The sequence below is a fragment of the Onychomys torridus genome, chromosome 21, assembly GCF_903995425.1.
Source record: "Onychomys torridus chromosome 21, mOncTor1.1, whole genome shotgun sequence".
In the NCBI taxonomy this organism is placed as follows: domain Eukaryota; kingdom Metazoa; phylum Chordata; class Mammalia; order Rodentia; family Cricetidae; genus Onychomys; species Onychomys torridus.
In genome coordinates, this window is record NC_050463.1 from 1893279 (window position 1) to 1920535 (window position 27257).

A 27257-nucleotide genomic window follows, 5' to 3' on the forward strand; every position below is an offset into this window, starting at 1 on the left:
GCCTCCTTGCCTCCCTTGAGGAACTGGTGTCTTCACCGGCAGGCTTCTACACTGGTTCGGTGGCCATCAGTGGGGCCCTGGCCAGCAGCCCGGCGCCTCTGGCCTCTGGAATGGAATCTGCTGTTTTCGACGAGTCCTCTGGACCCAGCAGCCTCTTTGCCACCATGGGGGCTCGCAGCACACCACCACAGCACCCGTCTCTGCTGCCGCAGGCCCGCAACTCTGGCCCTGCCTCTCCTGCCCACCAGCTCTCAGCCAGTCCCCGGCTGAGTGTGACTTCCCAGGCTCCGCTGCCCGACGCCAGCAAGGGGGATCTCCCTTCTGACCCTGCCTTCTCAGACCCGGAGAGCGAGGCTAAGAGGAGGATTGTGTTCAGCCTCGCAGCTGGTTCCAGCTCTAAGCAGTCACCCTCTACCAGGCACAGCCCCTTGACCTCTGGCACCCGTGGGGACTGTGTTCAAAGCCATGGGCAGGACAGCCGTAAGCGCAGCAGAAGGAAGCGGGCCTCAGCTGGAACTCCCAGCCTCAGCACGGGCGTGTCCCCCAAACGCCGGGCTCTGCCAACTGTCGCCGGCCTCTTCACACAGTCTTCGGGGTCTCCCCTCAACCTCAACTCCATGGTAAGTACAGGACCTGTCCCAGCAGGGTGGGGAGCTCCGCCTGTTGGGGCCCGGGGCCTGGGGCAGGGACGGTGGCTGGTTTGCAGCCCTGCTCTCCTTCTCTTCCCACCTGTCCCTTCTACCTTCACCAGGAACTGGTGACTGCAAATGTCTCAGGGCTTAGATATGCCCTCCGGTGTCCCCGAGACCCCAGCCTGGGCCTGTGGCTCACCTGCCCTCCCCAACCCCATAGGTCAGCAACATCAACCAGCCCCTGGAGATCACAGCCATCTCATCCCCGGAGAGTTCCCTGAAGAGTTCCCCCACCTCCCACCAGGACCACGAGCAGCCCCCAGTGCTCAGGAAGGAACGGCCCCTGGGCCCGACCAATGGAGCCCATTACTCACCACTGACCTCAGATGAGGAGCCCGGCTCTGAGGATGAGCCCAGCAGTGCCCGGTGAGTCCTGGGGGGCAGCTCTGCAGGGTGACGGTTGGACCAGGTGCTGGCTGTTGAGTGGCCAAGTGGCCTTGTCAGCCAGCTTTCCTTCCTGAGTGGGACCCTGTTCCTGGACTGTGTTCTCACTGGGCGTGATCTTTGCTTTCCCTGGTGAGTGGGATGGAGTCCCACGTGTGGGGTCTTTGTGTCTGGGGGGCGCTCCTGGATGGTGTGCCTGTCGAAGCCATCACACGCCCTCCACACCACCTACACTGTGGCCGCACTGCAGACCGAGCGTCCATCGCTGAGGTCCTATCTGGCTCCCTTGGAGCGTCACAGTGGAGCAGCTGCTCTGTGACACCTTGCCTCTGACTTGCCATGGTCTAAGATGCCGCCCAGGCTCTTCCTAGGGATCGGACAGATACACTTCCCCTTGTAGACCATCACAGACTGCCGCCTGTGAGCTGGGCAAGGCTCAGGACAGGGATGCTCCTACGGTTGCCCTGCCTGATATTTACAGCTGCCACCATGGACTGGGTCCCCACAGGAACAGCCATGCCCAGCACTGGGCCCTTGTGCTGCTGGTGACCCAGACTTACTCTGGTCTGTTTGGGAGGCCTTCCATGTAGGGCTCAAGGACAGCCTTTGACCCTCCATTTCCTGAGCTGTGTGTGTGGGGTCCTCTCTGAGCACTTATATTCATACATCAACCACCGTTTTCTTTGCACAGAATTGAAAGAAAAATTGCAACAATCTCCTTAGAAAGCAAATCTCCCCCGAAGACGCTGGAAAATGGTAATGTGCTCCCTTCCTGGAGCCTAGAGGTCAGGGTGTGTGTGTGTGGAGGGTGTGTGTGTGTGTGTGTGTGTGTGTGTGTGTACACGCACACACGCACGCGCACATGCCCTGTGGCCAGGCCAGGCCAGCCCGGGACAGCATCTGGTGCATGGTCAGTTGGAGGGAAGACAAGAGAAGTCTCACAGTGCATGAGCTCCTTAGACCCCCTCAACCCCTACGGCGCCTCTGCCTAGTAGCGTGTGTGCTGTCAGCCCCATGGTAGGCACAGCCCTCCTCCCCACTGCAGGAAACAGCAGGCCCGGGCTCAGCTCATGGCCACTCATCTCCCGTCAGGTGGTGGCTTGGCGGGAAGGAAGTCGGCCTCCTCGAGCGAGCCTGTGAACAGTAGCAAATGGAAGTCCACCTTCTCGCCCATCTCCGACCTCAGCTTGGCCAAGGCCGTGGACAGTCCGCTGCAGGCTGGCTCTGCGCTGAGCCACAGCCCCCTCTTCTCTTTCCGGCCAGCTCTGGAGGAGCCCGCTGCCGAGGCCAAGCTCCCCACCCACCCGAGGAAGGGCTTTGCCGGCTCCCTGGCCACGGCCGAGGGCCCCAGCCCTGGCGCCAACCCTCCCAATGGCCTGGCCTTCAGCGGGGGCCTCGCTGGGGACCTCGGTTTACACAGTTTCAACGACGGTGCTCCCCTCTCCCACAAGGGCCCTGAGGTGACCGGCCTGAGCGCCCCCCTGAGCTTCCCATCCCAGCGGGGCAAGGACAGTACCACGGAGGCCAACCCCTTCCTCAGCAGGCGGCAGCCGGAGGGCCTGAGTGGCCTGAAGGGCGAGGGCAGTGCAGGCAAGGAGTCAGGCGAGGCCCTGCCCCTGTGCGGGCCCGTGGACAAGGTGGCCCTGCCCCATGGCGCCAGGGCCAGCAAGGGCCGCGACCGGGAGCTGGACTTCAAGGGCGGCCACAACCTCTTCATCTCCGCTGCAGCCGTGCCTCCGGGCGGCCTCCTCGGTGGCCCTGGCCTCGTAACTGTGGCTTCCTCCGTGGCGGGCAGTGCGACACCTGCTGCCCAGGCTGCCCGGCCCTTCCTGAGCACCTTCCCCCCGGGGCCCCAGTTCACGCTGGGCCCCATGTCGCTGCAGGCCAACCTGGGCTCTGTGGCTGGCTCCTCCGTGCTGCAGTCCCTGTTCAGCACTGTGCCGGCGGCCGCCGCGGGCCTGGTGCACGTGTCCTCCACTGCGACCCGACTCACCAACTCGCACACCATGGGCAGCTTCTCCTCCGGGGTGGCCGGCGGAACCGTTGGAGGTAGGCGAGGGAGGGAGGTCTGCGGCGGGCGGAGCCCCGGCCCGGGAGCGCAGCCCTCGCCAGCCGTTTTGGAGGTTCCTCCCAAGCCCTCTAGAGGGCGCTCGGGGAGCGTGCCCGAGTCCGCGCTGGCCGCCACCGCGGAGGCAGGCCCGGAGGGCCCGGCTAGTCTGATAACGCTGCCTCTTGTTTTCAGCAGACCACGGTGCTCTTAACTAGGCATTTTTTCCCCGGGGGCGTCCCCGTTTGAGGTCACCACCCACACGCCTCATGGCGGGTCTGTGGAAGCGGGCCAGGCCGGTGCAGTGCCGGCTGGGCAGGGGCGGGCGGTGGGCCGAGGGGCGGGGCCTCGGCCTGCAGGTAAGTGTCCTGCACTAGCCCGCTGCTTGCCGCTGCTTGCCGCTGCTTGGACCGGAGTCACGCTGGCCTCTGCTTCTCCCTGCTGGCGGCTCGCTGCTCTTGCTCCGCCGGCCCGGCCCGAGCTGCCTGTTGAAGCTGCTTTTTCTCTCCTGTTTGCAGGTGTCTTTACCCACGCGGTGCCTTCTGCCTCTGCTCACCCGTTTGGAGCTGGTGTCGGCAGCGGGGCTGTGTGTAGCAGTGCCACGCTGGGCCTGAGCCCGCTGCAGGCGGCGGCCAGCACCTCGGCTTCTTCCTTTCAGGCTGCAGCTTCGGTCGAGACTCGGCCGCCCCCTCCACCTCCCCTCCTTCCTCCTCAGCACCTGGGCAGGCCCCCCGCGGGGCCGCCCGTCCTCCATGCACCCCCCCCTCCTAACGTTGCCTTGCCTCCTCCACCTGCGCTGCTGGCTTCTAACTCAGAGCCAGTGCTTCTGCAGAGCCTGGCCTCCCTCCCGGCTAACAAAGCTTTCTTACCCGCCTCCTCGGCCGCCTCTCTGCAGCCTGCTAACGCCTCTCTGTCTGTCAAGCTCGCTTCCCTCCCACACAAGGTCTCCCGCCCCTCCTTCACGGTGCACCACCAGCCCCTGCCCCGGCTGGCCCTGGCGCAGGCTGCGCCCGCCGCCCCGCAGGCCAGCTCCTCGGGGCCATCTGCTGTGTGGGTTTCCCTTGGCATGCCGCCTCCTTATGCCGCGCACCTTTCGGGGGTTAAGCCTCGATAAAGACCTTGCTTAGCTAGCAGTTCATGTTCTGTAAGGTAAGGCTAGAGGCAGACCGTCCTGCTCTTGCCCGGAGGACGGCTGGCAGGGCTCCGCAGATGCCCGGGGTCCTGAGTGGTGGAGACGGGGGGCTAAGGGAGGCAGGGCCACCATTGTGCAGGACTACCTGGGCCTCAGCCGACAGCTGAGGTGATGAGATTCAAGTGTGGCGTACCAAAGCCAAGGTAGCCCCCACCCACCATGAGGCTCCTGGCCCACAGCAGTCCATGACCTTGGGGTCACATTTTTAGTTCTAAACTAAGGCCTCCTCCACCAGCCTACCTATGCAAGGGGAACAAGGGGTTGTGAGTGGATGAGGGTGTAGGTCCTGTCCACGGGCAGAAAGCTGCCTGGGGTCTCAGGGCGTCCTGGAGCAGAGTTGGGGTTTAAGGTTCAGGGAGCAGGTCCCTGTCCACCTCTCCCTGTACAGCACCTCAAACCCTGCCCGGCGGTCATCGTGGTAGACATGCCCTGGGGGTGAAGAGCCAGGTGGCAACCCACTGGCCTTCTGCATAGGGTATGGCCCTGCAGTGGCAGTAGCCTGGGCACAGGACGGGCCGGCCAACCTCATCTGGTGGTCCTAGGGCTAGAGCCCTCCAGCTGACCCATCCTGTGTGCAGGCTCAGCGCGCTGGAGGGGCTTTGCCCAACAGTACCTACCAGGAGCACCCCTCTGCCCTGTGTCCTGTGGGGCAGCTCAGCCATGGTGAGCATGTGGAACGCACCTCACCCTGGCCATGTTCCTCCTCCCTGCAGGTAATTAGGACTTCTACCTCAGCCACGACCTATGCAAGGGCGGTGTGGACCAAGCTGCCGCCTACCAGGCCGGCGGAGCCGGACGTGGAGCCACTGTGAATCGGCGGCACCGCAGGAGGTGCTGGACTGGTCCAGTTTGTACTGTCGATAGTTTTAGAGAAAGTATTTATCTTTTTTTTTTTTTTTTTTTTAAAGTATAAGCAATTCTGACTTATTTTATTCCATCAAAGTCGTCCAAGGCAACCTCTTGAGACGTCTAAGTGTCTGTGAGAGAGAATCATATAAAGACTTGGCCTGCCGGGCTGGCCACCACGAGGACTCTTGACTCCGTCCCGGTGCTATCTCCCCACAGAGCCCATGCCCGCCCGCCCGCCCATCTCCAACTCCGCCCCGGTGCTGCCCCAGATGTGGACCGTGGCCAAACAGTTCAGACGCGTGTGCGCCCCCACAGCTTGACTGATACCAAAGGCACTCCAGGCATGCCCGGTGGGGGCTGACCTTCGTCCCCTCCTTGGAACTGGCCCGCTGTCACTGTGAACAACCCGCTGTTAACCCTGTGGCTTCAGGCATGCAGACAGACTGGGCTGGGGCGGGACTGCGGGCGCCCAGCTGGGCTGAGTGGTGCTGACAGGTGTGGGCCGCTACTGCAGGGCTCGCTGGCCCCGTGACAAGTGCATTTACTTTGTGTTTCTTCGCTTTCCTGGCTCGGGGCACGCTGGCCAGGTGACATGGGGCTGGCCCACTGTGGGTCCCCAGGCATCTGTGTATAAGAGAGTCACATGATGAGTGACACTATTTTATAGAGATGTGATGGAGAGTTATAAATTTCATAGACTTGACTGCATTTATTTTTAGATTCTATAATGCACAGTGAACTTTAAAGGAAAGAAAAGTGAGGAGGAAAAATACTTTTATTTATTCAAATGCACAAAAATGGCACTGGCCAGGGGCCCTGCAGGAGTGTGGCTCAGATGTGCTGGGCCACCCAGGGCCCCTGGTCACTGTGGGCACCGACTGCCTGTGTCCAAGGTTGCCTCCTGGTCCTGGGGACAGGCGTACTGGGTGTGGCTTCGAAGGGGCCAGGGCGGGTTTGGCTTGCTGAGGCTGTCATGACTGCCTCCATGCTGCTCACTTCAGGTTGGGCTAGGTGGGCTGTGAGGGGAAGCCATGTTGACCCCTCAGCCTGACCTGCCTCCCGTGGCAGTCGTGAAGATGGTGCTGGTGTCCCTTCCCGCCCCCCCCCCCCATGATGGTGCTTCTGCTCGCCGGGCCTGTTCTTGTGCACCACAGCTAGCTACGGTGCTACAGGACAGGGCGGCCATAAAGTTAGCAAGTCCCAGGCCTGCAACAAGACACCAAGTGAACACTTGTGCACACCACCTGCCACCCTGGCAGCTGCTGCCCAGTGGTCGCTTCTTCCACCTTACTTGAGCGTTAGAGGACAGACACTGCATGATGGTGGCCCGCATGGCCCAGTGGGCCACAGGTGCTCTGGGCGGGCACAGCTGCGAGTCCTTTCCTGAGCCCACAAGAAGGGGAACCCATAGTAGACTGGCCATGGTGCATGGTGGCCCCAGGTTCCCAAGCTGATGGTCCTAGCGTGGGGTGAGGCTGCCTCACTAGGCTCTGCCACTCCAGCCCAAGGCTGCTGCAGGGCTTGAGCTCAGGAACTGATAGGAAGCCCTGCCTGGGACCCACTCCCACGCTAGCCTACGTGGGGACTCCGCCGAAACACACCTCCCAGTTCCCGCCCTTGACCTACACAGCTTTTTTTTTTTTTTTTTGGCAGCCTGGCCTGTTGTGACTTGATGCAGCTTTGCTCTGTCTTGTAACGACCTCTGTACTTAACGGTGCACTGTTCTCTCCTTTGGTTCCCCAAGGCATCTCACACGTGGTTGCCGCCTCTAGACACAGTAATAAAAGCTGTTTTCACCTGAGCCAGTTCTCAGTATGGTCTGTCTGTCTGTCCTGTGTGCTTACTGTCGTCTGACATGGAGGAGCAGCATGCCCACTTCAAGGGCTGACAGTGGCTCTGCAGGAGCCTGAGGAAGACCCAGCCAGGGAGTCGATGCTCTCCTGCGTGTTTACATTGCTCACAGCCAGTGAGGTATGCTTCTCTTACCCAGGGCCACCTAGGACTGTTTGCATGTATGTGCACCCACAAAACCCAGGCATGGTTCCACATCTTCCCAGTAGGGGTGTCCAGCCACGTAAGGCACACTGGGAGCAGAGCCTGTCCCCCCATGCTGTGTGTGTGTGTGTGTGTGTGCGCGCGCGCGCGCGTGTGCGTGTCTCCAGACCAGCCATTTTTGTTTTTGTTTTTTGGAACAGAGTTTCTCTGTGTCGCCCTGGCTGTCCTGGAACTCATTCTGTAGACCAGGCTGACCACAAACTCACATGACCCACCTGCCTCTGCCTTTCAAGTGCTGAGTGCCAAGATTAAAGATGTGCACCACCACTGCCCCACCCGTAAGCCCAGTGGCTAAGCTCTGAGAAGGGCAGCTCTGCACCAGTGGCCCCCGCTCCCCATTTCACTTCACTGGCTTGGAAAAGAGGTACCTTTATTAAAGGGCAGGCTCAGCACTGGAGGCCAGCACTGTGGCCTGCTCCATCAGCAGGAGTGGGTTCACAGCTTTGCCTAGCATTATACATTCACCTGGTGTGGACAGGGAAGCTGGGCCAGGCTCAGTCCCTGGTGGGGGCACTCAAGGATACGGGCAGGGAGATGGCATGGGAACAGGGACCACAGCTCCTGCCACCTCCGCTGACCTCTGGCTATGAACAGATGTTTTTAAAAAACACCTCCTGAGATAGCCAGGGGCCTGGTGAAGGTCAATCCAACACCTCGAGCTGGGAGCCAATGCAAGCAGTCCGCCCGTCTCTAGGCAGGCTATTCAGCTGGAATCTGGCCTCCTCAGAGATACCAAACTGCTCCAAGGGGTCCTGTAGGGTACACAGTGGCTGTGAGCAAAGCCAGGGAGGGCCGCCATGCCCCTTCCCACCCCCACCCTACACACCTTGCCTGTCATCTTCCTGATCTCATTCCTGTAGAAGATGAGGCTCCGTCGCATATACTCATAGCTAGAGGAAAGGGCCAGGCTCACTGATCACGTTCCCCCATGTCCCACCCAGCCCCGCGGTCCCCAAAGCCCTACCTGGCCCTGCGAAGAGCCTCCATCCACTCCTGACACTGCTCCTGGCTGCAGCACTCAAAGTGGTACTTCCTGCTGAGGTCTTCCACAAAGCCTGGAAAGGGTTAGAGGAAGAGAGCCACCTCTGGTGGGTGTCCACCTGGCCCACATCCTGCTGGCCACAAAGCCCTCTTGCCATGGCTTGGATCCTCCAGAGTCCTGACTCCTGAACCCACAAACAGGGACCCCGCTGGGAAGTCGGGTAATCGCATATGGAATTGGTTACCGTGAGTTCATTAGGGTAAGCCCTAAATTGAACGATAATAGGATTGGGGAGACAGCTCAGTTGGTAAAGTGCCTGTCACACCTAAGCATGAGGAACTGAGTTAAGTCCCAGCACCCATGTCAAAGAGCAGGATGCAACTCGGTGCTGAGATGGGAGGATTCCCAGGCCTTGGTGGCCAGCTAGTCTAGCCTAAAAAGAAGTCCCAGGTGGGACTGGTGAGATGTCCAAGTCTGATGACCAGAGTTCAATGTTGGGGACCCACATACTGGGAGATGAGAACCAGCTACCTTAGAGGTATGCTCGCTCACACACACATAAATGTTTGTGTACATACAAATGTATTGTTTTAAAGGTGTGTGTGGGGGGGGGGTGTCAGGACACCAGAAAATTACTTCTGACCTCCATATACACGTGCGAAAATCATTAAATAGGGGTACAGAAGGAGAACCCCGTGGGATGATGGAGGCAGACAGTCTCTACAAGACGGTACTGTAAAGATCGCCAATGGAAGTCTGGGGTAGGTGTCACTGGAAAGCGTCAGAAGCCCTGCCCGAGGCCGAGACTTTCTGCTGTACACAGCGGGTCTGCCCAAGCCTGCCGTGATCGGGTACCGAGGGCTGCAGAAGGAACGACGGCCGCACCAGCGCTGGGCCGCCGGGAGACGCGCCGAGCAGTGTGGGCTGGGGACGGGGCCACAGCACTTACTGATGGAGAAGCCGCCGGGCTCTTCCTGGGCCACTCTGCAGCGCTCCAGCAACAGGGCTCCGAGGGGCTGCGCGAGACACGGCCGTGAGCGCCGGCCTCCGGGCCGCGCGGGCCCCCCGAGCCCCCCACGCCCCTACCTCGGCCTCGTCCGGGCGGAAGTAGAAGAGGAAGTTGACCACCAGCTTCACCAGCCGCCGCTTGGCCACTGTGGACACAGCGCGGTGTCAGCGCGGACTGTTCTCATCCGCCCACCCGGGAATCGCGCCGGCCCGCCCAAGGGCCGCGGCGCAAGGCCCGCCCCGCTCACCGCTGCCCTTCTTGGGGCCCCGCATGCCCAGCTCGGCCGCCATCTCTGCCGGCTGACGGGACAGCGCCTGCAACTCTTTCTCGTTGTACCGCATCACGACGCCGGGATCCGCGCGAACCAAAACGCGCCCTGCCTCTCGGCCGCCGTCCTCTCCGAAGCCGCAACCAGCGCCAAAAAGGTCTCAGCGGACGTTACCGGAAGTCCCAGCGGGGCTACTGCGCCTGCGCGTCTGGGGGTCCTGTGCCAGCGCGTGGTGCCAGCGTGCGGGTCGGCGCAGTCCACGCCCAGTCGGAAGGGGAGGAAGTCGCCTTCCTTAGGTAACGGTCAGATACGCTAAACCTAAGGTATTACATTAGACTCACCGCACCCCGCGTGAGACATAAAGCTTCCCTCCTGTCGCGATAGCCAGCGCCACGAGACTTGGAGCGGCACGAGAGTGCGCGGACAACCCAGTGCGCGTGCGCACTTCCGACTGCCCGGTTCCCCCCGCGCCTCCGGAGGCCGAGTCCCTCTTCCGAGCTTGCGCGCACAGGAAACTCCTTGTTTGCTCCAGGAAGTGATTGCTTAGTCGCCGTGCGCGTGCGCACAGCGCAGTCGTGGCCTTCGCGGATATTAAGGCCGGACCGCGCGGCCTTGGGAGCCGGTGAGGAGCCACGCGGCTTGTCGGCGGCGCCTGCCCCGGCTGTGGGGCGCCTGGCGGGGGGTCGGGAGCGGCGGCGGGCGGGCGCGGGCGGGCGCGGGCGGGCGCGGGCGGGGGCGGGCGGGCGCGGCGGCCGGCTCGCCTCCCTCCGGCCTGGCGCGCGCCCGGAGAGCGCGCTCTCGCGAGGCCCGTTGGGCCGTGGCGGGGTCGTGGCCCCCGGTGTGGCTCGGGGTCTTGGAGGGTGCTGTGGCCTGCGTGGCTGCTGGAACTGGAAGACCACGGTAGTGACGCAGCGCCGCCTCCCGACCGCCACCTCCCCGGCGGAGAGATGGCCGCGTGGCTTGCCCGGTCCTCCTTCCTGAGTGCGCGTGCGCGTGTGAGTGCGCGTGCGCGTGCGGTGCCCGCTGAGCCCGGTGCCCTGCCCCGCGGCTGGGTCTCGGGGTTCTGTCCGTCGCCCGATGTGCGTGCTAGAAACTGACTGGTCTTCTGCCAGGGCACCAGATGCTGTTCACCACTGAGCCACCTCGCCAGCCTACCCAGCACAGTTCTCTATGTATTCATTTATTTTGGGGTTTCTTGTGGACGGTTTCTCGGTGTAGCTTTGGTGCCTGTCCTGATCTCACTCTGTAGCCCAGGCTGGCCTCGGTCTCTATCCGCCTGGCTCTGCCTCCCGAGTGCTGGGATCACAGGCGTGCGCCACTACCGCCCGGCCCTTTTAAAGACAGGATCTCACTGTGTAGCCCAGGCTGGCCTTCAACTCGGGCATCTTCCTATCTTGGCCTCCCAAGACAAGAGCTGGTCTAAAAGGTCTACACCGCATGCCCCACAATTACTTGTGTTTTCTGAGGTTGAAAACTTCATGGGCTGAGAAGGTCGCTCAGTGGTGAGATTTATAATACTCTATGCTACTCCCTCAGAATCAAGGAGTGTGCTCACCCAGGCTGGTTTTTTCTTGCCTTTCCCTCCAAAACTGATGAATTGCATTTCCCTTTAGTGAACACATACACACATGCACACCTGCACCTCAGGTAAGACGAACAGCCAAAGGGCTTTCAAAACCTGGAGCCAGGTAAGTTGAGGTTGGCTGTGGCTTCTCCTATTCCTCGGATCTCTCAGTTGTAAACCCCAATAAATGGCTCTGGGTTTTTTTATTTATAAGACTGTTTAGCAGGGGCAGGAGAGATGGCTCAGCGATTAAGAGCACTGGCTGCTGTTCCAGAGGTCCTGAGTTCAATTCCCAGTACCCACATGCTGGCTCACAATCATCCGTAATGACATGTGATTCCCCCTTCTGCCCTCCGGGGCGTACGTGGAAGCAGAGCATTGTATATATAATAAATAAATTTTGCCAGGCGGTGGTGGCGCTCGCCTTTAATCCCAGCACTCAGGAGGCAGAGGCAAGTGGATCTCTGTGAGTTCGAGGTCAGCCTGGTCTACAGAGTGAGATCCAGGACAGGCACCAAAACCACACAGAGAAACCCTGTCTCAAAAAACCAAAAAAAAAAAAAAAAAAAAAAAAAGACTGTTTAGCAATTTGTCTTACATCTAAGTACTCTAGGGCCTTTGTGTGTACTAGACAGGCCTCCACCCCTGAGTTGCACCCTCAAGCCTGTGGCTGAACACCCTGTCCCCTTAGGGCTAGAGTCTCATGATTTGTTGTTTGGTTTGGTTTGGTTTTCCTAGACAGGGTTTCCCTGTGTAGCCCTGGCTGTCCTAGAACTCACCCTGTGGCCCAGGCTGGCCTTGAACTCACAGAGATCCGCCTGCCTCTGCCTCCCGAGTGCTGGATTACAGGCGTGCACAGCTGCTGCCTGGCGAGTCTCACACTCTTAGTGAGGAGTTGTCTTTGCCAGAGGTCAGAGTAGTTTTCCGGCCTGTCACTGTTCCCAGGGCCTTCTTACCCTGGGAGGCCGACTTCATCTACGGGAGTGTGTCTCCCGGTAGCTTCTGAAGATGGAGACAATGCTTCTCTCCTTCAGTCCTTGTGTGACTGAATCTGAAACAGACCCAGCAGGCTGGTCCTTCCTGCCCACCGCAGTGCACATCCTCACAACAATCCCAGCATGCATAGAGTCCTCCGGATCCCTTCTGGCACCTTCCTCCTTCAGAGCTGACAGCCAGCCATCTCACAGTGTCTCTGTCTGGAGCCCTCCTGCCTACCTCTTAGGTAGACTCCGTGCTGACATAGTAGATCATTAGGATTCCTGATCAAGTCAGCAAAGCCCTTTGCTGTGTGAGATTCCAGCAATGGTGACAAGGACTGCCTCCACTTGCCTCTTGGCCATTGTTTCTGAGCTTAAACCAAGGCCCTGGAGCAGACACTGAGCGGTCTAAAGTGCTCCACCATCAGAGAACATGCCCTGGTGGCTTTGGCTGAGCCCAAAAGGTGGGACCCTTGGCACAGAGCACCCTACAGCTCTGTGGACAGTATGTTCCAGAGGGCAGAGGTGGCCTTGCTTGGGAGGATCAGGAGTTCAAAGGCAGGCAGCTTCCCCCCACCCCACCATGAAGGGAGTTCATGGCCAGCACAGGCTGCTTGAGATTCCTCTACCTGTCCCATACGCACTTCATAATAACACCAAAGGCCAGGTGGCGCACACCTTTAATCCTGGCACTCGGGAGACAGAGCCAGGCGGGTCTCTGTGAGTTTGAGCGAGACCCAGGACAGGCTCCAAAACTACACGGAGAAACCCTGTCTCAAAAAAAAAAAAAAACAAAAAACAAACAAACCGCCAAAGAAACAGATGTAATTGCACACTTCTGTAATTCTAGTGCTTAGGGGATCAGTTGTTAAAAAGCTTTCTTCAGCTACATAATGAGCCAGCCTGGGCTACATGAGACTTGAAGAAATAAATGATACTAGGGTCTCAGGCTGGCTTGGTAAAACTGGGCTGTTTCTGCACCTGGTGCACAATGGCCTTAGGGATTATGTAGACTCCAACCTGGGACATAGAAGGCAAGGCATGGTCCTCCTGCCTGCTGCGGGAATGTCTGTCCACCCGTGGTCCCAGCAGCATCAGCAGTGTTCTGAGCCTTAACCCTTCTTGCTCCCCCAGGTTACTCCTTGTCCCCTGAAGCTCCCAGGCCTGCACCATGGACTTCCAGCACAGACCTGGAGGCAAGACGGGGAGTGGGGGTGTGGCCTCCTCCTCCGAGAGCAATCGGGACCGCAGGGAACGCCTGAGGCAGCTGGCCCTAGAGACTATTGATATCAACAAGGTGGGGGGCTGCCCAAAATGGGGGTGTGGAGGGGGACAGTGTCTCCATACTCACAGAAGCCCCCGCCACGCCTCAGTCCCTGGTTCACGGGGCCAGGCTGTATGGTCTAATGGGTCCATGTGTTCCCTCCCAGGACCCGTATTTTATGAAGAACCATCTGGGGTCCTATGAGTGCAAACTCTGCCTGACGCTGCATAACAATGAGGTATGTGCCCCCAACCCTGTCCCCAGCTGTGCAGGCTTGTGGCTTCTGCACTGATGAGGTGACATTGGTAGCCCTTGGACCTGTCACCCAGAGCCAAGGACTCCCTCTGTGTCGGTCTGGTTTGGTTGAATTATTTTGTTCTCAGCAATGCTGGGTAAGCAGCCATTGACCTGAACTGTATCCCCATCCAGTTCTTGAGGCAGAGACAGTCTGAACTCCTGGCCCTCTGACCCTACCCCAAAGGTGGCCTGAAGACCAGCTACCCTTTTCTCCTTAGTCTTTCTCTGGCCTTGGTGTCAAGATAGGATCCAGCATGTTTGATCTGTGAATGTCTGCACGCCAACCAGCAGCAGGGCTGTTTCTGTATCCCCTCAGGGAGGGGTGTGGCTGTGGTTCTGGAGAGCGGACGCTGGGGTCCGCTGGTGATCTAGGGAGTTGCCTTCCCACCCTCTCACTGGATGACCAGACCAGTCAGCAGGGAGTGGGACCTAAGTGTTTGACCTTATTGACAATGGAGTCAGGTGGACACAACTGGACAGAAGGCTGAGCAGTAGCCTGGGCCTCCACCCCCTGTTGGGAACTCCTCAGGCTTCTGTCAGACCCTGTGGTGGGGTCAGCGCTGAAGACCTTTGTGTATGCTGGTCCTGAGCACAGAGGAATTCCCAGGGTGGCAGGCGAGTCACGGTGGCCGCTGTGTGTACCCTGCAGGCTCCATGCTCCAAGGAGCTCCAGGCTCTGGGCCTCCTGTCAAGGCTGGACGCCATTAGAGCTGCCCTGCCTCTCCGCACCCCACCTTCAGTGACCTGTCTCCTTTCTCTCTGCAGGGGAGCTACCTGGCCCACACGCAAGGGAAGAAACACCAGACGAACTTGTGAGCCCTCACTTGGTGTGGCCGGGTGGAGGGGGAAGGCCCCTGCACTTAACGGCCTTGCCGGCTGTGTTTCAGCCCGACTGTCCCGCTGCAGAGCTGACAGCTGGCTAAGGACCGGGGCAGTGGGGTGACTGGGCCGCTTGCTGTCCTCCAGGGCTGAGCCCTCATCCTGGCCATGAGCTCCAAGGCCAGGGGCTTCTGGCACCTGGGTGCTTGGCCTTGGTGGCTGGTGGCGAGGCCACACACCCGTGTTTCCTGTTTGTAGGGCCCGGCGAGCTGCCAAGGAGGCCAAGGAAGCCCCTGCCCAGCCAGCACCGGAGAAGGTCAAGGTGGAGGTGAAGAAGTTTGTAAAGATTGGCCGCCCTGGGTACAAAGGTATGTGGGAGGGTGGCGGCCTGCCCACAGTTGTGGGCTGTGGCCTGAATGAGCCCTGGCACAGGAAACAGTCCCTAGACACACACCCACTGCTGTCTCTGTCCTCATGGTAGCCCACGGGTGCCCGATAAGCACCCCTCCCCACTAGGAACTTCAGAAGGAGGAGGGGGAGGCGGGTTGTCTGCAGTCAGTGTACCCAGAGCCCCTCAGCAGGGGCCTCTGAGTGACTTGGCCGAGCCAGAAAGCCAGTCCCGTGGCCAGCAAGAACCCAGGGAGCCAAGTTCCCTGGAGTGGTCGCCCTGGCACGCAGGCTGGGGAGGCTGTCCATGCTGTCCTGAGGCCTTCCTCGATCAGATCCAGGCCTTGTACTGGGGACTGCTCTGGGGAGCACCCATGACATATGACAGCCCCGTCCCCTGTGCATTGCAGTGACCAAGCAGAGGGACACGGAGATGGGCCAGCAGAGCCTGCTCTTCCAGGTGAGGTGGGCCAGTGCAGGGTGGGCCGGGCACATGGGTGCCTGCCGGTGCTAATGCCGCTGTGCGCTCGCCACAGATCGACTACCCTGAGATTGCAGAGGGTATCATGCCTCGCCACCGCTTCATGTCTGCCTATGAGCAGAGGATCGAGCCCCCGGACCGCCGCTGGCAGTACCTGCTCATGGCTGCAGAGCCCTACGAGACCATTGCCTTCAAGGTAGTGACCCTGAGGACAGCTGATTCTGGTCTGTCTATCTGTCTGTCTGTCTGGTCCCCACCCCAGAGTGCTGCAGCCTCTGCTTGCCTCCCTCCTCCAGGTACCAAGCCGGGAGATCGACAAGGCGGAGGGCAAGTTCTGGACCCACTGGAACCGAGAGACCAAGCAGGTGAGGTGCCGGAGGCCTGGCCTGGGTACTCCCTCCCCCACAGCCCGCTCCAGTCACTGACCCTCCCCCCTACAGTTTTTCCTTCAGTTCCACTTTAAGATGGAGAAGCCCCCTGCCCCACCCAGCCTCCCAGCCGGACCCCCAGGTGTCAAGCGGCCCCCGCCCCCACTCATGAATGGCCTGCCTCCTCGCCCACCACTGCCGGATGCCTTGCCCCCACCTCCGCCTGGTGGCCTGCCTCTGCCTCCTATGCCCCCGACAGGGCCTGCTCCCTCTGGACCCCCTGGACCTCCCCAGATGCCTCCACCAGCTCCTGGGGTGCACCCCCCAGCACCAGTGGTCCACCCACCAACATCTGGAGTCCATCCCCCAGCTCCTGGGGTGCACCCCCCAGCACCAGTGGTCCACCCACCAACATCTGGGGTCCATCCCCCAGCTCCTGGGGTCCATCCTCCAGCTCCTGGGGTGCACCCGCCAGCCCCTGGGGTGCACCCACCAGCCCCTGGGGTACACCCAGCAGCCCCTGGGGTACACCCACCAACCCCTGGAGTGCACCCGCCAGCCCCTGGGGTGCACCCGCCAGCTCCAGGGGTGCACCCGCCAGCTCCAGGGGTGCACCCTCCCCCATCAGCTGGAGTTCATCCTCAAGCTCCAGGAGTACACCCACCTGCTCCTGCAGTTCACCCTCAGGCCCCTGGGGTGCACCCCCCAGCCCCTGGTATCCACCCTCAGGCCCCTGGGGTGCACCCCCAGCCTCCTCCTGGGGTCCACCCTGCTGCCCCTGTGGTCCACCCTCAGCCTCCGGGGGTTCACCCCTCAAATCCTGGGGTGCACCCAGCTCCTATGCCCCCCATGCTAAGGCCCCCACTCCCCTCAGATGGCCCTGGGAACATGCCTCCCCCTCCCCCAGGCAACTGAGCAGTGGCCCCAGCAGCCCCTGCTGCCTGTGTGTGGTCTTTTACCATGACCAGTCCTTGGAAGGTTTTCTATTTTGTCCTGTCCTGAGCCCATTAAACAGCCTCCCCCATGTCTCCCTGTCTGCTGTGTGCTTTTTCACTGAAGGCATGGTGACCCTGGTCCTGCGTCCCCCAGGTGGGCTCCCTAGGCAGATGGGAACTACCCAAGGACAGCTCTGGCTTCTGCAGCAGTGGGCCTGCCCCCGAGGACACAAAACCCTTTGAGAAGGCCACCTCCCACCTGCTGGGCACACAGGGCGCCATGCACTGTCCCCCAAGGTCACCTCCAGAGTTGATAGGGTGTCCTCCCAAGCACTGGCTCTGCCATACATATAGGCAGGGCCTCTGGCCTTGTTGCCACACCATGCAGAGACCACCCCTCTCCCCGCTGGCATTACTGCTGGTGACCATGGGGGCTGTGCTACAGGCTGAGACCCTCGAAGAAGAGCTCCGAAGAGCCACCAGCACCAGGGACCTCATCTTCCTGGAAGATGGGGTCTGGCCCCAGAGCGTTTCCCCAGAGCCCTTGTGCCTGGTGCCGCTGAGAGGCGGGGACAACACAAGCAGAGCCCCGCTGAGGGTGGTGGGGGGCCTGAGCAGCTATGAGCATGCCTTCCTGGAGGCCGTTGAGGGGTCTCACTGGGGTCCCCAAGACCTGGTCACCTTTGGAGTCTGCGGTTCTGACGCCCAGGCTACCCTGCCAGCGCTGCAGCGCCTCGGGGCCTGGCTCGGGGAGACTGGGGGTCAGCAGTTGCTGGTCCTCCATCTGGCTGAAGGTACGTGAGGACTCCTCAGCGTCCTGTGCCTTGGGCCTGTTACTTTCTGAGGCTCCTCCCAAGGTCCTGGCGGAGGCTGCGGGGAGGCCCCATCGCTCGACTGCCAGGCAGAGCCTTGTGCACCCATGGGTGAACTGCAGTGGCAGAATGGCAGAGCACAGCAGCCCAGACTTCTTCCCAGACAGGCAGGGTCACCCCGTCCCTTGGAGCAAGGCCCGCCCTCCCTCCCACCTTGGATCAGAGTCCTTCAGGCCTGCCTGGCCCCAGGAGATCCCCAGTTAGACTCCCCGTGAGGGACTCTAGGACAGGCCGGAAGCTGGGGGCCCCCGGACTCAGTTTCACCCATACTCGCCCGCAGTGGTTTGGGAGCCCACGCTCTTGCTGAAGTTCCAAGAGCCTCCACCTGGGGGAGCCAGCCGTTGGGAGCAGGCCCTGCTGGTGCTATACCCTGGACCCGGGCCCCAGGTCACCGTCACGGGGGCTGGACTGCGGGGCACACAGGTACCTGCCTAATGGAAGGGCCCTGGGGTCAAGGGCACCCCTGGGAGTCTACTCCCGGAGTGGGAGGGGTGGTGCCTGGTACCCGGGCCCTCCTCATCAGTCCCGCTGAGTGCCGGTGTCCACAGACCCTCTGCCCTTCTCGGGACACCCGCTATCTGGTGCTGCCTGTGGACTCCCCAGCGGGGGCCTGGAGCGGGCCTGGCCTCGCCCTAACCCTTCAGCCACGCCGAGAAGGTAGGCCCAGGCCGAGGGAGGGGACGTAGAAGAGGCTGCCTTAGCCCTTGCCCTCAGACAGCCAGGTCGCCCCTCCGCAGGTGCCACCCTGAGCGTCGGCCAGCTGCAGGCCTTGCTGTTCGGCTCTGACGCTCGCTGTTTCACACGCATGACCCCCACCCTGCTGTTACTGCCTCCTGCCCGGCCACCACTGCAGCCGGCGCAGGGCCAGCTGGACACCATGCCCTTCCCGCCGCCCAGGTGCGCGCAGGGCTGGAGCAGGACCTGGGGACACGGGGGAGGGAGGATGCGCCAGCCACAGCCTCTGCTCACGGCTGGCCCACCGCCTTCCATTCCAGGCTGTCCCTGGAACCCGAGGATCTGCCACACAGCGCCGACCCCTTCCTACAGACCCTCACTCGCTTGGTGCGTGCCCTGCGGGGACCCCCCAGGCAGGCCTCGCACACGCGCCTGGCCCTGGACCCCGGGGCGCTGGCCAGCTTCCCACAGGGCCTGGTCAACCTGTCGGACCCCGTGGCGCTGGAACGCCTGCTCGATGGGGAGGAACCCCTGCTCCTGCTGCTGTCTCCCACTGCGGCCACCGTGGGGGACCCCACGCCGCTGCAGGGCCCGGCCTCTGCTTCCTGGGCAGCCGGGCTGGCACGCAGGGTGGCCATGGAGCTGCAGGCTGCGGCCTCGGAGCTGCGGGGCCTCCCGGGCCTGCCACCCGCTGCGCCACCGCTGCTGTCGCGCCTGCTGGCGCTGTGCCCAAACGACTCCCGCAGCCCCAGGGACCCGCTGCGCGCGCTGCTGCTGCTGAAGGCGCTGCAGGGCCTGCGTGCCGAGTGGCGTGGGCGGGAAGGGCGCGGGAGGGCGGGGCGCAGCGCGGGGACAGCGACGGACGGGCCGTGCGCGCTGCGCGAGCTGAGCGTGGATCTGCGCGCAGAGCGCTCGGTGCTCATCCCCGAGACCTACCAGGCCAACAACTGCCAAGGCGCCTGCGTGTGGCCGCAGTCCGACCGCAACCCGCGCTACGGGAACCACGTGGTGCTCCTGCTGAAGATGCAGGCGCGCGGGGCCGCCCTGGGGCGCCTGCCCTGCTGCGTGCCCACTGCCTACGCCGGCAAGCTGCTCATCAGCCTGTCCGAGGAGCGCATCAGCGCGCACCACGTGCCCAACATGGTGGCCACCGAGTGCGGCTGCCGGTGACGCCCGCCTTGCCTCTACTCAGCACCAATAAAGAACAGCAAACTCGGCTGGGGCGTCTGTAGTGGAGGGACCTCCTGTCACCTCCCTTCGCCAGTGCAAGGCCTGCACACACACACACACACACACACACACACACACACACACACACACCACCCCGTGAGGAAGCTCTCCGTTCCCATCCCTTTTCCTTTCTCCGTGTAGCCCAGGCTGGCCTCGAACTCACAGAGATCTGCCTGCCTCTGCCTCCCCAGTGCTGGCATGAAACTCCCGGACCATGTCGCTTTTTAAATTAGTTAACTAATTTGTATGTGTGGAGGGGAGGGTTGAGGCAGGAGAATTGTTTTGAGTCAGCTTGAACTACAGAGTAAAATCCTGAGTCAAAAACCAAAAAAGGAGGTAGAGAAATAGCTTAGCAGTGAGGACACCTGCACATCCCAGCACACGCACACGCACACACACATCTTTTAAAAAGAAAAACAGCCAGGCGGTGGCGCACACCTTTAGTCCCAGCACTCGGGAGGCAGAGGCAGGTGGATCTCTGTGAGTTCGAGGCCAGCCTGGGCTACAGAGTGAGATCCAGGACAGGCACCAAAACTATACGGAGAAACCCTGTCTCATAAAAACCAAAAAAAACAAAAAACAAAATGCCAAGTGTAGTGACGCACACCTGTCACCCCAGCACTGTATCTGGAGGTGGAGACAGGAGCATCAGACCTCCAAGCCGTGCTTATGCAGAGGGCACAGTGTGGGTCCCGGGGTCGAACACGGGTCGCCAGGCTTGGCGGCAAGCGCCTTTACCCACTTCGCCATCTCGCCGACCCCACCCCCATCTCTTCGGCCCCTGGCGTCCAGGCACAAAGGAGCAGACCACGTGGCTGTTGCAGCACGAGCTTTATTTGCCGGTGCTGCGTGGAGAGGGGACGCGGGATTCGCGCATGAGGGCGAGGAGGACAGGGCGGGCTCAGTCGCGCCCCTTCCCCCCTCGGGGCTTCTGCCTGGGCCGGCTGTCACGGTCACGGCGCGGCCGGGGAGCCCAGGCCTGCCGCCTCTCACGCTCCAGCTGCCTGGAGTCCCGCGGCCGACGGCCTCCTGCGCGCGCCTCCCAGCGCCGGGACAGGAACGGGCCGGGCTCCCTGCTGGCCCGCCGCCTCTCCTCCCTCCTGGGCTTCTCCCTCCCCGGCTTCTCCTTCTTCAGCTTCTCTCCTGCCCTTGGCTTCTCCTTCCGCGGCCTCTCCGGGGACCCTCGGTCTCCTAGGGGTGCGCGCTCCTCCCCAGAGGCCTCCGGGGGGGCCCCCCCAGGCTCACCCCGTGCTGCTGTAGCCTCAGGCTTGTCCTGCTTCTGTGCCTGGGGCCCGGGCGGCCCGGGCGGCGCGGGCTCGGGCGCAGGAGGCCCGGATGGAGGCACCGAGAGCTGGGGCTGAGGCTGCGGGAGACAATGTGGGGTCCTGGGGTCGGGCCCACCTCCCCACCGCCCGCCTCCCGCTGCCTGGTCCAGCATCCCCATCCCGTGAGGTCACGCAGGGCTTACCGCGGGCGCCTCTGGCTTCCGAGGTGGAGGACCCGGCGGGACCCACTGGTGAGGGGCAGCCGCCGGCACTTCCCCTGCCAGGGCGTCTGAAAGTCAGGCAGTCTGGGCTGGAGGACAGAGCGCACCTCCTCACCCTGCCACTCAGCCCCGCAGCCCCCTCGGTCCAGGCAGGTGCAGCCCGCTCCCGCCGCTGGGATGCTGCAACCTCTTCCTAGAGACCCCTCTCTCCTCTCCGTGCCTCTGCCTCTGTCTCCGTCTCTCTGTTTCTGTCTCTCTCTCTCTCCTATCCTCTCCTCTCTGTTTCTTTCTGTCTGTCTCTCTGTCTCTCTCTTTCCCTCTCTCCCTCTCTCTCTCCCGTGTAGAGTGGCCATTGTCCACCTCCCAAAGCTGCATGGAGGTGTGTGTGTGTGTGTGTGTGTGTGTGTGTGTGTGTGTGTGTTCCTCTGCCCTGGGGTGGGGTGTGTGGGTCTCTTCTCTAACGAAGGAGTGGAAGAACCCGGCTTGGTCTTATATGCCTATCATCCTAGCTGGAGAATGCTGAGGCAGGATTGCCACGAGACCCAGGCTGGTCTGTGCTATCAAATAACTCAGAAACAAACAGAAAAGCCCAGGGTCCAAGATGGACTTCTATCGACCCAGCTCTTGGGAGGTCAGGGGGGGGGGGATCGGGAGGCCAGCCTGGGCTACATGCCCCAAAATGAATGAATGAATGACAAGCCCAGAACACCCCAAAGGCAGGCTTGGGAGCCTAGGTGTGACCATGGGGCTCCCAGGCTGGTGGCCAGGCTGTGGAACACAAGGTTGTAGGGACAGTGGAGTCACAGCCTGTGCACCTCTCCCCTTTGGAGCAGACCCTTGCTCTGTCCCCACCCCTGCGCAGGCCCACGTCCCTGTCTGCAGCGCTCACCCTGACACAGCCGGAGAGCCGAGCCCAGCAGCGCCACCAGCGAGGCCAGCACCAGGCACTTGTTGAGCGTCAGGTCCCCCCAGGGCAGCTCGTCGCTGGGCGGCGGCGGCGGCGGCGGCGGCTTCAGGGGAGGCGCAGCCTGCAACTTCCTGCGCGCGGGAACGCTCCGGGGACCTGCGGGACAAGCGCTCGGTGGCCTGCGGCTCCTGCCGCGCCCCAGGGCGCAGACCCGTGCGCGGCGGGCCCAGCCCCACGCCCCGCTCACCCTGGCCGAGCAAACCCACTTGTCCCCGCTTTGGGCATCCCTTTGCTGGTTCCCGGAGCCTCCTGGGCCGCGAGCTCCTTTCCCGCAGCGCCTGCAGTCTCTGGGGCCTGGAGGACCTGCAGGGGTCAGAGACAGTCCGAGAGGGCTATCAGTCCAGGTTTCCTGCGGGCAGGGGCTGTGGAGCACCTCCTCCCCACAAGCGAGTGGGAGTGACCCATTCCGTAATCGCAGCACCAGGGACGTTGAGGATGGCTGGCAGTTGGAGGCCGACCTGGGCTGCACACTGAGACTGTCTAAAACTCAAAGGGAAGAAGGGTCCAGCCAAGCAGCCGACAGCCTGCCTGAGGTTGATCCCTGGGAACCCCCGGTGGACTCAGGGAAGATGGTTTCTGACCCCACGCTGTGCGTGTGTCCACACACACATAGATAATTATATATATGTATGTGTGTATGCAGATATACACAAATACATGTGTATACATACATATATAACTACTTGTATAAAATATATGAATACATATGTACATGTAGTATAAATGTATACATGAATACATTAGAAGTTGGAGAGATAGCTCAGTGGTTACAGCAGGGTAGCTCTCACAGAGGACCCAGCACCCACATGGCAGCTCAAAACCATCTGTAACTGCAGTTCCAGGAGATCCGACGCCCCCTTCTGGCTTCTTAGGGCATCAGGCACACGTGCATGCAGGCAAAACACATAAAATAATAAGAATTAAATAAAAATAAACACCCATACACATAAAAATGAAGGGAAATTTGTTTTTGTTTGTTGAGACAGGGTTTCTCCATGAAGTCCTGGCTGTCCTGAAACTCTCTCTGTGGACCAGGCTCGCCTTGGACTCAGAGCCACCTGCATCTGACTCTGGAGTGCTGGGATTAAAGGTGTGCGCCACCACTGCCACACTGGGAAAAAACATTTAAAGGAAGCTAGGGTTGTAGCTGGCCACCACTCTCCACAACAGGTGTGCTGCGCCCCTGTCATCCTAGCACTCGGAAGGTGGGGACAGGCGGGGTCCTTCCTGAGGTCTGAGTTTGACCACAGCCTGGGCTACATGAGACCCTAACTCAGAAAGAAAAGAAAGAGAGAGAGAGGGAGGGAGGGAGGGAAGGAAGGAAGGAAGGAAGAGAGGAAGGAAGAAAGGAAAGGAAAGGAAAGGAAAGGAAAGGCAGGCAGGAAGAAGGAAGGAAGGGAGATGGAGGACAAGAGACCACCATTCCTTCGCTCAGCCTGACCCCAGCCCCCAGGGCCACAGCTGCTCACATGTGTCCAGCCACTTGCGTCAGCCGGCCTGGATGCCCCTGTTGGAGGAACAGACGAAGAATCAGAACTATTCACCACCTCTGACCAATCCCACCCCATCCCCTACCTCGACTCTGCCCGGAAATGGGTGACCACAGACAGCTTCCATTCAGATGGCAAGGGGCACGCGGCACGTCTCAGTGAATTCCGGCCCAGAGCAGTGTAACCGGCCCCTAAAGCTGGAGGTCTGGGGCTGCAGCCCGCTTGCCCCGGCCCAGCCTGGGAGATGAGGTGCTGGTCCCCTCAGCTGCGCCACCAGCTCCCCCATTAGTCAACGTACCTCGTGCCTTGCCGTCGGGCCGCCGGCCTGAGCACGGCTCCTCCAGGAACGGAAACTCATCGCTGGGGAGGCAGCTGCCCAGGCCCCCATCCAGATCCTCCAAGCCTCTGGTTGTCATGGAGACTGGAAGATGGGCAGGGAGACAGGGTGCGGGCTTACCTAATCTTTGTCTTCACTGGAGAAATTCACACTCTTTTTTTGTTTTGTTTTCTCAAGACAGGGTTTCTCTTTGCCGCCCTGGCTGTCCTGGATCTCACTCTGTAGCCCAGGCTGGCCTCGAACTCACAGAGATCCGCCTGCCTCTGCCTTGGGGTGCTGGGATTACAGGCGTGCGCCACCATGCTGGGCAGACATTCATACTCTTGCACACCTTCGGCACTGCCTTGGGACCCCTTCCCCGTAGCCCAGTGCGGGAGAACCGCGGAGTCCGTCAGTGTAGGAAGGAAGGAAGCCAAGGCTCTGGGAGGCCCAGCGCCCACCCAGGGCCCAGGCTGGAACCCTGCTCCCCAGGGCCGGCTCAAGTTCTCTGACCATAGACTATTTTTATCTGGTGTCTGATGCCATCAGGTCAGCCTGGCAGCCCAGCCCCTCCCAAGGCTTCCCCTGCTCTTCCCTCCACTGGCCGCCTAGCAGGACCTCCCACCTGACCCAGGATTGGGGGGTGGGGCTGGAGCCTCAGCAGCCTGCCCTGCCTGGCCCTCACTGGGACAACTGAGGAGCAATGAGGGTCCTGGGGATCTTCCAGTCACGACACTGGCCTTCTTGCCGCTGTCTCCATAGGGCACATGGAGACACTGAGACCAGGGGCTCTGCTGAGCTCGACGCCAGCCAGGCCCAGGCCTAGATTACAGGTCACCATGGTCTGTGGCTGCCCCCATGAGTCCAGTCAGAAACACTTCAAAACCAGGGAGGGTATGGGCCAGCGAGAGGGTTCAACAGGTACAAGAGCTTGCAGGCAAGCCTGACGATCTGAATTCAGTCCTTCAATCACCCCCCCTTTATTTTTTTGGGGGGGGAGGTTCTGTGTATCCCCAGCTGTCCTGGATCTTGCTCTGTAGCCCAGGCTGGCCTAGAACTCACAGACCCGCCTTCCTCTGCCTCCCAGTGCCGGGATTACAGATGTGCGCCACCACTGCCCGGCCCTTCAACCCCCTTTACCCACAACCCACAGCAGGAAGGGGAGGCTGGACCACTCAGGTGTCATCTGATGACCATAGGTGGACCTTAGCACGTACACTTACAGAAAATAAAGATTGTAAATGTCACTTAAAAATGAAATAAAAAAACCCACACAAGTTCCCCCCGTGGGAGGAGCGGCCCCAAACACAGGCGAGGCAGGGAGTTTGCCCCTGCGGGGTGCTCACGTCCCCTGCGGGGTGCTCACGGTCCCCTGCGGGGTGCTCATGTCCCCTGCGGGGTGCTCACGTCCCCTGCGGGGTGCTCATGTCCCCTGCGGGGTGGTCACGGTCCCCTGTGGGGTGCTCACGGTCCCCTGTGGGGTGCTCACGGTCCCCTGCGGGGTGCTCATGTCCCCTGCGGGGTGGTCACGTCCCCTGTGGGGTGCTCAGGTCCCCTGTGGGGTGGTCACGTCCCCTGCGGGGTGCTCATGTCCCCTGTGGAGTGCTCACGGTCCCCTGCGGGGTGCTCACGTCCCCTGCGGGGTGCTCACGGTCCCCTGCGGGGTGCTCACGTCCCCTGCGGGGTGCTCACGGTCCCCTGCGGGGTGCTCACGTCCCCTGTGGGGTGCTCACGTCCCCTGCGGGGTGCTCACGTCCCCTGCGGGGTGCTCACGTCCCCTGCGGGGTGCTCACGGTCCCCTGTGGGGTGGTCATGTCCCCTGCGGGGTGCTCACGTCCCCTGCGGGGTGCTCACGTCCCCTGCGGGGTGCTCACGTCCCCTGCGGGGTGCTCACGGTCCCCTGCGGGGTGCTCACGTCCCCTGCGGGGTGCTCACGGTCCCCTGCGGGGTGCTCACGGTCCCCTGCGGGGTGCTCACGTCCCCTGCGGGGTGCTCACGGTCCCCTGCGGGGTGCTCACGTCCCCTGCGGGGTGCTCACGGTCCCCTGCGGGGTGCTCACGTCCCCTGCGGGGTGCTCACGTCCCCTGCGGGGTGCTCACGGTCCCCTGCGGGGTGGTCACGGTCCCCTGCGGGGTGCTCACGTCCCCTGTGGGGTGCTCAGGTCCCCTGCGGGGTGCTCACGGTCCCCTGCGGGGTGCTCACGGTCCCCTGCGGGGTGCTCACGGTCCCCTGCGGGGTGCTCAGGTCCCCTGCGGGGTGCTCATGTCCCCTGCGGGGTGCTCATGTCCCCTGCGGGGTGCTCACGGTCCCCTGCGGGGTGCTCATGTCCCCTGCGGGGTGCTCAGGTCCCCTGCGGGGTGCTCATGTCCCCTGCGGGGTGCTCATGTCCCCTGTGGGGTGCTCACGTCCCCTGCGGGGTGCTCACGGTCCCCTGCGGGGTGCTCACGGTCCCCTGCGGGGTGCTCACGGTCCCCTGCGGGGTGCTCACGTCCCCTGCGGGGTGCTCATGTCCCCTGCGGGGTGCTCATGTCCCCTGCGGGGTGCTCACGTCCCCTGCGGGGTGCTCACGGTCCCCTGCGGGGTGCTCACGTCCCCTGCGGGGTGCTCACGTCCCCTGCGGGGTGCTCACGGTCCCCTGCGGGGTGCTCACGTCCCCTGCGGGGTGCTCACGTCCCCTGCGGGGTGCTCACGGTCCCGAGGACCCCAGGGCACATCAGCGGCCCTTCCCGCGCTCGGACCCAAACTCTACCCAGGGCCCCCACAGCCCCTCTTACCCCACAGTCTCCGAGCTGGGCCTGAAGAGCAGGGCGGCAGAGGACGGAGGCCGAGACGGACAGCAGCAGGTGGCCAGACGCAGCTGGGGAGGCGGGGCGGGAGGGCGTCCGCGGGCCCAGGCCGGGTGGCGGCCTGCGCAGCCGGGCTCTGCGTCCCGAGTGGGAGCCGCCCACCTCCGGCCGCCTGGTGACCCAGGCCGGCCGCCTCACCCCTCAGGCTCACCCGGGACTGCTCCCACTGGCCCCGGTTTCTGCTTAGACGAGCCAGCTTGATTTATTTTTGTGGGAATGCGGATCGAATCCACGCCCCAGCCCTCACTGGGGATTCTGGGCGGGGCTCCACCCCGACCACGCCCCCAGCCCTCACTGGGGATTCTGGGCGGGGCTCCACCCTGACCACGCCCCCAGCCCTCACTGGGGATTCTGGGCGGGGCTCCGCCCTTGACCACGCCCCCAGCCCCTCACTGGGGATTCTGGGCGGGGCTCCACCCTGACCACGCCCCAGCCCCCCAGTGGGGTTTCTGGGCGGGGCTCCACCCTGACCACGCCCCCAGCCCTCCCTGGGGATTCTGGGCGGGGCTCCGCCCTGACCACGCCCCCAGCCCTCCCTGGGGTTCTGGGTAGATTTGTGGGCTCAGTGTCACAATAATGCCGGAGCTGATACAGCAGGACTGGGGCCCTGGAGCTGGTGGCTTCCTGACGCAGGACTCATCTCACACTGGTAAACAGGCTTCTGTGCGGAACCCAGATTCCGGGACAACCCAGCTAGAGCCTCCGTTTCCTCATGTGCAAAGTGGGATTTCCTCGTAGATGGCGCTGAGGTGGATTTGGGATCACTCCCTTAGGAACAGATTGATGACGCTTTTCATCCATGAAT

General features: G+C 62.0%; 5 protein-coding genes across 10 annotated transcripts in view; 3 read left to right on the forward strand and 2 right to left on the reverse strand.

Moving 5' to 3' along the window:
- Dot1l (DOT1 like histone lysine methyltransferase) overlaps nucleotides 1-6965 on the forward strand; it is a 42023-nt gene extending 35058 nt beyond the window's left edge. Inside the window, exons 24-29 of one of the 5 annotated variants that reach the window (XR_004943413.1) lie at nucleotides 43-620; nucleotides 853-1058; nucleotides 1768-1832; nucleotides 2169-3125; nucleotides 5029-5146; nucleotides 5259-6965. Coding sequence is in view for 3 of the 5 variants with exons in the window: in XM_036171343.1 (XP_036027236.1) it covers nucleotides 43-620; nucleotides 853-1058; nucleotides 1768-1832; nucleotides 2169-3125; nucleotides 3642-4237 (2402 nt within the window). In the remaining 2 variants the exon portion in view is untranslated. Of the gene's footprint in view, nucleotides 1-42; nucleotides 621-852; nucleotides 1059-1767; nucleotides 1833-2168; nucleotides 3404-3641 lie in introns of those variants that run through there. The other 4 variants (XR_004943414.1, XM_036171342.1, XM_036171343.1 and 1 more) reach the window with 4 other exon arrangements.
- Nucleotides 6966-7572: 607 nt separating this feature from the next.
- Nucleotides 7573-10161, reverse strand: Plekhj1 (pleckstrin homology domain containing J1). Its single transcript, XM_036170634.1, has 6 exons — nucleotides 9458-10161; nucleotides 9288-9355; nucleotides 9151-9217; nucleotides 8184-8274; nucleotides 8046-8109; nucleotides 7573-7971 (listed from the first exon to the last, which is right to left on the reverse strand). The coding sequence occupies exons 1-6, from the start codon at nucleotides 9549-9551 to the stop codon at nucleotides 7861-7863; spliced, it is 495 nt and encodes a 164-aa protein (XP_036026527.1). The 5' UTR covers nucleotides 9552-10161; the 3' UTR covers nucleotides 7573-7860.
- Sf3a2 (splicing factor 3a subunit 2) lies at nucleotides 10014-16663 on the forward strand. Of its 2 annotated transcripts, XM_036170632.1 has the most exons (10): nucleotides 10014-10100; nucleotides 13154-13316; nucleotides 13450-13521; nucleotides 14346-14392; nucleotides 14658-14767; nucleotides 15197-15246; nucleotides 15323-15463; nucleotides 15564-15632; nucleotides 15708-15971; nucleotides 16035-16663. In XM_036170632.1, exons 2-10 carry the CDS (start codon nucleotides 13191-13193, stop codon nucleotides 16548-16550), a joined length of 1395 nt encoding a protein of 464 aa, XP_036026525.1. In that variant the 5' UTR covers nucleotides 10014-10100; nucleotides 13154-13190; the 3' UTR covers nucleotides 16551-16663. The 2 variants fall into 2 exon arrangements, with proteins under 2 accessions (XP_036026525.1, XP_036026524.1); XM_036170631.1 differs by having other exon boundaries at nucleotides 15708-16663.
- Nucleotides 16664-16723: 60 nt separating this feature from the next.
- Amh (anti-Mullerian hormone) lies at nucleotides 16724-19333 on the forward strand. The gene is made up of 5 exons (XM_036170635.1): nucleotides 16724-17364; nucleotides 17723-17865; nucleotides 17991-18099; nucleotides 18180-18339; nucleotides 18438-19333. Exons 1-5 carry the CDS (start codon nucleotides 16851-16853, stop codon nucleotides 19285-19287), a joined length of 1776 nt encoding a protein of 591 aa, XP_036026528.1. The 5' UTR covers nucleotides 16724-16850; the 3' UTR covers nucleotides 19288-19333.
- An 858-nt stretch (nucleotides 19334-20191) lies between these two features.
- Nucleotides 20192-26431, reverse strand: Jsrp1 (junctional sarcoplasmic reticulum protein 1). The gene is made up of 7 exons (XM_036170633.1): nucleotides 26381-26431; nucleotides 23589-23711; nucleotides 23270-23307; nucleotides 22007-22103; nucleotides 21723-21896; nucleotides 20816-20901; nucleotides 20192-20710 (listed from the first exon to the last, which is right to left on the reverse strand). The coding sequence occupies exons 2-7, from the start codon at nucleotides 23704-23706 to the stop codon at nucleotides 20249-20251; spliced, it is 975 nt and encodes a 324-aa protein (XP_036026526.1). The 5' UTR covers nucleotides 23707-23711; nucleotides 26381-26431; the 3' UTR covers nucleotides 20192-20248.
- Between the last annotated feature and the right edge of the window lie 826 nt (nucleotides 26432-27257).

Excerpts from the sequence above, each read along its gene's own strand:
- Sf3a2 (XM_036170631.1), top strand. The coding sequence starts at position 13,191 with ATGGACTTCCAGCACAGACCTGGAGGCAAGACGGGGAGTGGGGGTGTG. Across the intron at positions 14,393-14,657 it reads AAGAAACACCAGACGAACTT|GGCCCGGCGAGCTGCCAAGG; the intron begins GTGAGCCCTCAC and ends TCCTGTTTGTAG. Across the intron at positions 14,768-15,196 it reads TGGCCGCCCTGGGTACAAAG|TGACCAAGCAGAGGGACACG; the intron begins GTATGTGGGAGG and ends TGTGCATTGCAG.
- Amh (XM_036170635.1), top strand. The coding sequence starts at position 16,851 with ATGCACTGTCCCCCAAGGTCACCTCCAGAGTTGATAGGGTGTCCTCCC. Across the intron at positions 17,866-17,990 it reads CTGGACTGCGGGGCACACAG|ACCCTCTGCCCTTCTCGGGA; the intron begins GTACCTGCCTAA and ends CGGTGTCCACAG. Across the intron at positions 18,100-18,179 it reads CCTTCAGCCACGCCGAGAAG|GTGCCACCCTGAGCGTCGGC; the intron begins GTAGGCCCAGGC and ends GCCCCTCCGCAG.
- Plekhj1 (XM_036170634.1), bottom strand. The coding sequence starts at position 9,551 with ATGCGGTACAACGAGAAAGAGTTGCAGGCGCTGTCCCGTCAGCCGGCA. Across the intron at positions 9,356-9,457 it reads GGGCCCCAAGAAGGGCAGCG|TGGCCAAGCGGCGGCTGGTG; the intron begins GTGAGCGGGGCG and ends CTGTGTCCACAG. Across the intron at positions 7,972-8,045 it reads TCAGGAAGATGACAGGCAAG|GACCCCTTGGAGCAGTTTGG; the intron begins GTGTGTAGGGTG and ends TGTACCCTACAG.
- Jsrp1 (XM_036170633.1), bottom strand. The coding sequence starts at position 23,706 with ATGACAACCAGAGGCTTGGAGGATCTGGATGGGGGCCTGGGCAGCTGC. Across the intron at positions 23,308-23,588 it reads GCCCGACGGCAAGGCACGAG|GGGCATCCAGGCCGGCTGAC; the intron begins GTACGTTGACTA and ends TTCCTCCAACAG. Across the intron at positions 22,104-23,269 it reads ACGCAAGTGGCTGGACACAT|GTCCTCCAGGCCCCAGAGAC; the intron begins GTGAGCAGCTGT and ends TGACCCCTGCAG.